The following is an 8,628-nucleotide window of genomic DNA, read 5'->3' as shown; positions in this document are numbered from 1 at the left end:
TTCTAAAGACCTTTGAAATTGAGAGTGAAGTGTGTTGTGTTTTATCAGTTTTTATCTCGGTTTTCAATAAAGAATTGTTGGTTTTAAAGGTATTTTGGGCTTTTTGGAGTCTTTTGCTACTCATCAGTTATATTACAAGTTACATATTAGCTTGTTGGGACAGAATGCATTTGGACAAGAATTTGGAGTAAAATGGATCATTAAGTCGAGATGTGCTGAAAAATGATGAGGATCTGTGGATCTATAATTGGGATCGATTGATCCAGTTTGACACCGATCGGCCGATCAAATTCATTAAGAACGGCCGATCCTTGATCGACCAATCTGCATAACATGGATCAACCGATCCGGATAACATGGATTGGTTGATCGGTGACACATCATAGCAACTTTCCAAATTTGCAAAGAGACGTGTTTTAAAGACCAGAAAACCTTGGAAATCGAGTTCATTATGTATTTTACTTCTATTTTTGTTCTTAACGGCAAGAGAGAGACTGAAAATGATTTGTGAGAGATTGGTGAGACTTTGGATCATTATTTTAGACTCTTGGAAGGAGATTCCTCTTGTACTCATTTTGGAGAAAATTTTATTATCGTTCTCTCATTTTAAATACACTTGTATCATGTTTTCTCTGAAATTATTTTGTTGTTCTTGTTTAATTATGAGTTAGAAGTCTATTAGTTTGCTTAAGGGATTTATCATAGGGAATTTCTTGTTGTATTGATCTAGAAACTGTTGGATTATGGATTTATTATGTTGGATCTTTGTGTACTGATTTCTTAATGCTGAGAGTTGACTGATCTCTTAGCCTATAATTTTAGGATTTTTATCGCACCAAAAATGCTGGATTGAATTCCCAAAATATCAGTAGATGAGCAAAGTTTATGTAACAAACATAAGTTGATGTTACTGCACCTTGTAAATTGATATAACCTGAATCTAAAACTTGTTTCAAATCTGAGATACAGTGGAAGCTAGTCCTTAGAATTCAGAGCATAGAATGCTAGCGCTAGGGAAGTAGATTAGCTCCACCATTGTGATTTGAGTTCAAGACGTCACTGTAATTTGATACATGTCTGTTTGTTCTGTGTTAAATACTAAAAAGAGATCCTTGAAAATTTTCCATTACCAAGAGATTTATCTATTTTTTTACAAACTTAAGTTAATTGCTTGTTTTTTTGCTTGCTTGTTCTTGTTTTATTGAATTTAAGAAACTGAAAACCAAAAAAAACGTATTTTTTTTATCATTTTAGTTAGTACCTTTTCTGAAACTCTATGTGTGGTCATCGGTGTTTGCGGATTCGGTCTCTATATAATACTGCACACTATTGTGCACTTACAATTTATATTTATTGGTTAAAACCTGACCCTATCAAAGTTTTTTCAAGAAAATAGTATTTTCAAATTGCAATGAAGATGGTGTATACAAATTATTTTTAATAATATGATGCTTTTTGAAAAAAGAGAGCTTTAGAGCAAGCAAGCGCATTGGTGTGTTCTCGTCCAAAGCCCTCATCATTAAAAATAATAAAAAGTAATAAATTAAAAAAAATAAAGTGAGATAACTGAAGAAAATAAGAGACAAGTGCTCTGATGCCAGAGACACAAAAAAAAATCTGAGAGCATGATTCTACATGTGTTATACAATAGGTGGTCAAATTATATTTTTCTTTAAAATTTATTTATTTACAATCTATATAGTATTATTATATTGTAAGAGCTTTTGGAAAGAGTTTTTTCATTGATGATACTCTAAGCTTTTGAAAAAAGCTTTTCCTAGAAATTATTATTATATTGTAAGAGTATCATCAGTGGGAAAAACTTTTTCCAAAATCTCTTACAATATAATAATAATAATAATAATAATATCTGGATTCTAAATAAATAAATTTTAAATAAAAGTGTAATTTGATCATTCATTGTATAACACATGTAAAACCATGTTCTTAGATTTTTTTTGTTTCTCTAACATAAGAGCACTTGTCTCTTACTTTTTTTTTGTTTACTTAGACTATGATTAATCCGAAGTTTTTAGAATGGAGTACTTAGCGAAAGTTAAAAAACTGTTTCTTAATTTCTGTTAAAAACTTCATCATAAGTTTAAGAACTTCATCATAAGAACTCCGGGTTAATCATGTTCTTATTTTCTTTTTCTCAATTTATTATTTTTTATTATTTTTAAGTAAGAAAACTTTGGGTGAGAACTCACCACTGCGCTTGCCCTTAGACATTTGATAAAGCCACGGATTCGAACGTTTAAAACATGCACTTTAAGTATTTTCAAACTGTAGGCGTCATTTCGAATATATTTCTTTCATACATCTTTATGATATTTTAAAGACAATTTCATTGGAAGTGTGCGAGTGAGTATCATACTAATAAAATAAATACAAAAGTTAGACAAATAAGAAAGAATGTAAGATGAAGTTCTAAAGTGAAAATTCATGAAAAACCCCATTCGGCCATTAGGATCTATATTGCCACTTGTCCACTTGTCGTCCATTATTAGTGACTTGATCCTTCTTAATGTTTTAAAATTTAATCATTGAAGAAAAATGTATTTAGATGTATTAAATTATTAAGATACTTGTGATACCAAGCAATAAGGTTGCTCTAATTATGGGTTGGGCACGAATACTCATTACTGGCCTTATACCCGTTACGTGATCTGTGTTTTTCCAAGTACTCGTCGTTGCCAAGTCAAATATCAAGTCGTTAAGTTTTGCTACTTGCAAGTACAAGGCAAGTAACAAGTATCACAAATTAAAAAAATTACGACTCGCCTTGATATTACTCGTTACTTGTTTTATAACTGAAAAAATGGTAACTAAACTATAAAAACCAAGCTCTAAACATATATTTCGATGTTGTAAGAAGTAAACAATACTTTTGTATTGAAATATATGTATTAAGTTTCTTCTTATTTTTTATATTAGGTGCAAATATTTTATTTAAAATAATTCTGGTGTTTTTAACAAGTTAAGTAAATAAAACAAACTTTCATAACCTTCTCTCATAGATTATTATCTATCAAATAATTCTTACAAACTTGGAAATATATTCAAATTATTAATAAGTACTTGTAAGTAATAAGTAATCGAACAAGGCAAATAACTTGCAAGTAACATATTTTTGGACAAGTACTCGAAATAACAAGTACTCGTTTCGGACAAGTCAAGTACAAGTCGAAAAATCCATTACTCGTTTAAGACAAATCAAGCATCAAGTACACGTAAAAAAACAACTATTCTCCTTGCGCCCACCCCTCTAATGGTGTGGCTGGACAAAAATAATAATAAAAACAGCAACAGCTTCAGACTTCTCGAATTTGAAGCATAAATGATTCATCCATCAGTCAACTCTCCCACCAACATGGGTAATCTTTATGTTTTATGTATTTTCATTTTCAATTCCAGTGACGAAAACAATTGGTTTTTCCTTAATAAATCGCGTGAACGTTGATAGCTATGGACTTTATGTGTTGTTTGTTGATGACAGATGAAGAAGAATCGATGCTTTTAGAGAAAGAAGATGAAGAAGAAACTAACGTCATTCATCAACTAATGAAGCTGAAACGAAGTCAATGGTGGATCTTTGTCTTCATCAGTATTTTCTTCCTCATATTCCTCATATCGGCTCAAGCCGTAGCTGTTCTCCTCGGTCGGTTTTACTACGGCCAAGGAGGAAACAGCAAATGGATTTCCAGTCTTGTCCAAACCGTTGGCTTTCCGATTCTTTATCTCCCTCTTCGTCTCCTTCCTGCTTCTTCGCACCCTTCTTCATCTTCTTCTTGTTCCTTCAAGACTGGTTTGGATATATTTTTCTCTTGGTCTTGCTACTGGTTAAGACAATCTGGTATACTCTCGATGATTTGGAAGTTCAAAGAGCAAGAAAAACTCAAGAAGGATGCATTCGTCATTGTGTGTTCTATTAGTAAATATATATATTGTAAATTTAAGATCAATATTTAAAGTACAATTCACTCGAATAACCATTTTTAAGTTTTTGTCACAAAAATAGCATTCAAAAAAAAAAAAAAAATCAAAATAGCTCATTTGTTTTTTGAAATTTTTAATATTTATTTTTTATTTCTTAAAATTTGAAACCATATCTTCAAAACCCTACCTCCTTAACTCTAAACCCTAAGTCTAGGTTAGTTAACCCTAGGGTAAAATGTATTTTTACCCTTTAATAAAATTTCTTTTGGTCATATTTTTCATTGAAAACTATTTTTGTGACAAAATCTTAAAAAGAGGTATCCTAGGGAATTTCTCATATTTAAAACATAAATTTCAGTAAATGTGTTATATTATTGAAAGTTAATGAAAAATAAAAGCTCATTAACAATAATTTAGATTAAACATAGAATTAAAAAGTGTGCGCCACAATTTCTTGATATTGCTTCATAGGGGTGGGCACTTCGGTTATTCTCGGTTCGGTTTGGTTAGTTCGGTTCTAGTATTTTTTCAACTGAAATAAACCATAGTTAGTTTGGTTTGGTACGGTTCGGTTCGGTTTGGTTTATATTCGGTTTGGTTCGGTTTGTTTTTTGCATCAGTTTAGTTAGGTTCTTCTTAGTTTATTTTTTTTGTAAAACAAATTATGTTTTAAAACATAACTTATGTAAACATAAACTATGAGAACTAAATTAAATATAAAACTGAAGCAAAAACCTTTTAAGAAGTCACAAAAGTATATAAAGATTAAAGCAAATGAAAGTTAACTAAAAAAAAAGCCAACATCATTAGTAATGTCTCTTATGTCATTATTAAAAAGTCTGCAATGAATCATCTTCTATGTGACGCTATGGAGAAAAACTTTTGTTTTTAATAAAATTTGCTTCATGTTTTATGTTTAGATTTAACATCCACGTTTACATATATAAGAATATGAAAATACCGAGTTTTCTATTTTTTTAAATCAAATATTTTGATGATTACATATTAGGTTAAAAGAATATGTGTTAATGAACGAAAAATGGAAAATACGTAGTTTGGTATTAGAATTTTAGTATATTGGTATTACTAATATTTTTAATTTAAATAATTATAAAACACATCGGTTTCTCGAATAACCGAACTGAACCGGACCATTAGAGTTGGAGAAATCTTCAACCGAATGGTTTGAAATAGATTTTGGTTCGGTTTGAATCGATTTCGGTTCGGTTGGTTCGGTTTGACTCGGTTCGGTTCTGTTTTTTGCCCATCCCTAGTAAATATTACTTGATAACATATTATTGTAGAAATACATTATTTTAAAAATATTTTTGTATTCTATTTTCTTATATTTATTTTCCAGCTGTGTTTACATCTGATGACTTCTCTTCTCAAAAAATATGGAATGCCGGAGGCAAAAGAAACACATGATCCGGAGGCCGGAAATCAGGATCCAAGAGGTCAGCGTCCTACTCTATCCATGAGGATCAGCTCTTGGATTAATAATCCCAAACATTTAGCTCAAAATAAAGAAAAATTACAGCAAATACCACATTCATAGTATCACTTTTCATGTTTACACTAATCACTTTTACCTTTATTTTTAATGAAAAGTAAAAGACACTTATACCCTAGGGTTAACAAATCTAGACTTAGAGGGGGTGATTGGTTGAGGCTGTGGCTTTCTTTTTTTTGCTCTAAGATTTAGACTCTAGATTTTTAGCTTTAGCTTTAATTTATTTTGCTGTAGAAATTTTTCAGAGCACTGTATAAGATCTATAGAGAAAGTCCTTTCTAAAGCTAACATATTTCCTTTTATAATGTTTTGGATTTAGATTCGGTTTTTAAAATAAAAGCATGAGGGGTGGGGCAGGTTTTTCGGAATGTGAAATTTAGGATTCTAATAAATATATAAATAAATACTTAAAAAATAGTTTCAAACATAATTTTCGATTTTCAAAAAGAAATTTTGAAAAAAAAATTTAAAAAAAAATTCCAAAAAACAAATTCAAAAAAACAAATTCAAAAAAAAATTTATAAAAAAGTATGAAGTTGAAAAAGTATAATTCGAAAACATATAAAAAGTTATTATTTTATTTATTATTTTATTTAAATAATGATTTATTATATATATAGATAACAAGACTATAAAAGTATTTTGCCACATAATGAAGAATATATTTTTGAAAAAATCTCTTTAATGATGGTAAATGTAAAAAATGGTACCATGAAAGTGGTAAACTCCTATCATCAACATCTGTTCCAAACCCAATCTTTAGGTTTTCAACATGTGAAAATAGTAAAAAATGTTACACGATCAGTTCACTATAGGGCGGATGTGGGAGGGTGTGACACGTGCTACACTCGTTTTGTTTCGAAGAAAAACGATTTTAGTTCAAAATATAGGCAAATGCCCTTATTTTATATGGTTATTACTTGGAGAAATTTTATGTTTACCACTTTCATGGTATCATTTTTCATCTTTACCGTCACTAAATGGATATTTTCAAAAATACATTTTTCATTAAGTGGCAAAAAACTTTTATACCCTTGTTATTTATATATATAATAAATCATTATTTAAATAAATAAATAATTTTTTTTTATGTTTTCGAATTATATTTTTTCAAATTCGAACTTTTTTATAATTTTTTTTTTGAATTTTTTTTCTAAATTTCTTTTTGAAAATCGAAAATTATGTTTGAAACTATTTTTAAATAATTTTTATATATATTTTAAGTATTTTTTATATATTTATTAGAATCCTAAATTTCACATTCCAAAAACCATACCCTACCTCTCAACTCTAAATCATAAGTCTAGATTAGTTAATCCTAGTAGTATAAATGTCTTTTACCTTTCATTAAAAGTGAGGGTAAATGTGATTAGTGTAAACATGAAAAATGATATTACGTGGTATTTGTGGCAATTTTCTTATTACATTAGGTGCCCCATATTAAATATTTATATATTTTTACATTAAATATATTTTTTCATTATGCCTCATGTTTTATAATAAGCTGAGTCTTCACTATATGTATATGCCTTGGAATATACATTATTATAAGATATAAATGAACGTGAATCATTGTTAACAATAGATGAAAGAAATGGTGAATATGTTGTTGACAGACCGGGTTTTACGGAAAAATGATGTTACTACATTTTTACATAGAAAAAAAATCATTAAACAGAAAAATTTAATTTTATGTAGATTATTGATAAAAATATTTTCTTATCTAACTATAAGTATATGTATTAATAATTTGCTGTTACATCGAGGTGAATCATTATTAAACATCCCTGTTTGGAGCTAGTCGAACGGTAATCCCGAACCTAGCGAATTATCGAAAAATCAGAGAGTATTCGGGAATTACGTGGAACTTATTTTTAAATACAATTTAATATATTTATGATATATTTAGCTAATTTTAAACACTATGATACAAGTTCTTAGACATAAATATATAATTTTTTATATATAATTTTAAACAGTCTTTTTTTTATTCGTAAATGATGGGCTTGGTATGAAAAAAATTCCTAAATGTAGTATGTATGTATGTGTTTGTTTTGGGTTTGATAGCTAATTATAATTATTTAGTAATAAGTAATTACACAAAATCTATCAATAATGAGTAAAAAATAACCAACCGTGTTTTAACTTACACGGACGGAAAAAAAAACTTAGGTGGTGGATTAGGCGAGAATTAAGCAGTCAGAATTAAGCAGTCAACGCAGAAATTAGGCAGTCTTACGCGGATCAACGCCTGGCTACACTGATTTGGGCATAATCGCCGCGATCAGCCTCCGAACAGCGCCTAGGCAGCCGTCTAAGCGGCCGCATTTTCGAACAGGGTTAACAATGAATGGAAAAGATGGTGAATATGTTATTGAAATATCAGATTTTACTCGAAACAGTTGATGAACAAAGAAAGAAAATTTAAGATAGAAATTTGCACTAAATTACATATATAACTAAAGATGTAATTTATAAGAGATTTTGAAATGAGGTTTGCTTATCTCAATGATTCTATTGCACCAGTTTTCCCCTTAAAAGTTTTCATACAAAAAGGTGATAATTTATACAAATCTTAGATCAAAAATGAGTACGGTGATATATAAAGTATGCAATTTATTAGGTCGGTTTGGAGATCAAGATCATTAAAGACAACAATTAGTTTTTTTCCCACCAATGCTATTACACTAACCTAATCTCATTCTCTTTAAAATGTACAATTCATATATAACAATCGTTTTATTCATTATCATACATACGACTCGGTGTTCAGGTCTTTGGATCGGGTTCAGGCCGGTTCTTTTCGGGTTCGAGTTTTTCGGGTCTTAAATATTTAGAGCTAATAGGTACTTAGAAATTTTCGGATCGGTTCTTCTCGGGTCCGGGTCGGTTCGGGTCTATAATTAAAACACCCATAAAATACTCGTAATTTTTCGTGTCCGGATCGGGTTTGGATATTTATGATCTGAAAAGGACATGACATAACCAACTCCATCAAATTTAGTCGATATTTGTCATATATATCTAAAGTTTTACAAAATAAATTAAATGAAAATATTAATAATTAAAATAAAACATTTTGAAACTTTAAAATTTACATTTTAAAGCTTCATATTATTTAAAAAATGTTGCAAAATAATAACAAACTAGGATAAAACCTGCGCTTTGCGCTGGGT

General features: G+C 29.4%; 1 protein-coding gene across 1 annotated transcript; it reads left to right on the top strand.

The window, feature by feature from the left end:
* The first annotated feature begins 3,235 nt into the window (after nt 1–3,235).
* On the top strand, nt 3,236–5,482 carry LOC111203982 (probable purine permease 13). The gene is made up of 2 exons (XM_022698162.2): nt 3,236–3,377; nt 3,500–5,482. Exons 1-2 carry the CDS (start codon nt 3,341–3,343, stop codon nt 3,970–3,972), a joined length of 510 nt encoding a protein of 169 aa, XP_022553883.1. The 5' UTR covers nt 3,236–3,340; the 3' UTR covers nt 3,973–5,482.
* Nucleotides 5,483–8,628: the final 3,146 nt, after the last annotated feature.

This window comes from Brassica napus, chromosome C3 (assembly GCF_020379485.1).
Source record: "Brassica napus cultivar Da-Ae chromosome C3, Da-Ae, whole genome shotgun sequence".
Taxonomy (NCBI): Eukaryota; Viridiplantae; Streptophyta; class Magnoliopsida; order Brassicales; family Brassicaceae; genus Brassica; species Brassica napus.
The sequence above is the reverse complement of the archived record's forward strand: the minus strand, read 5'-3'. Positions and strand labels throughout refer to the sequence as shown.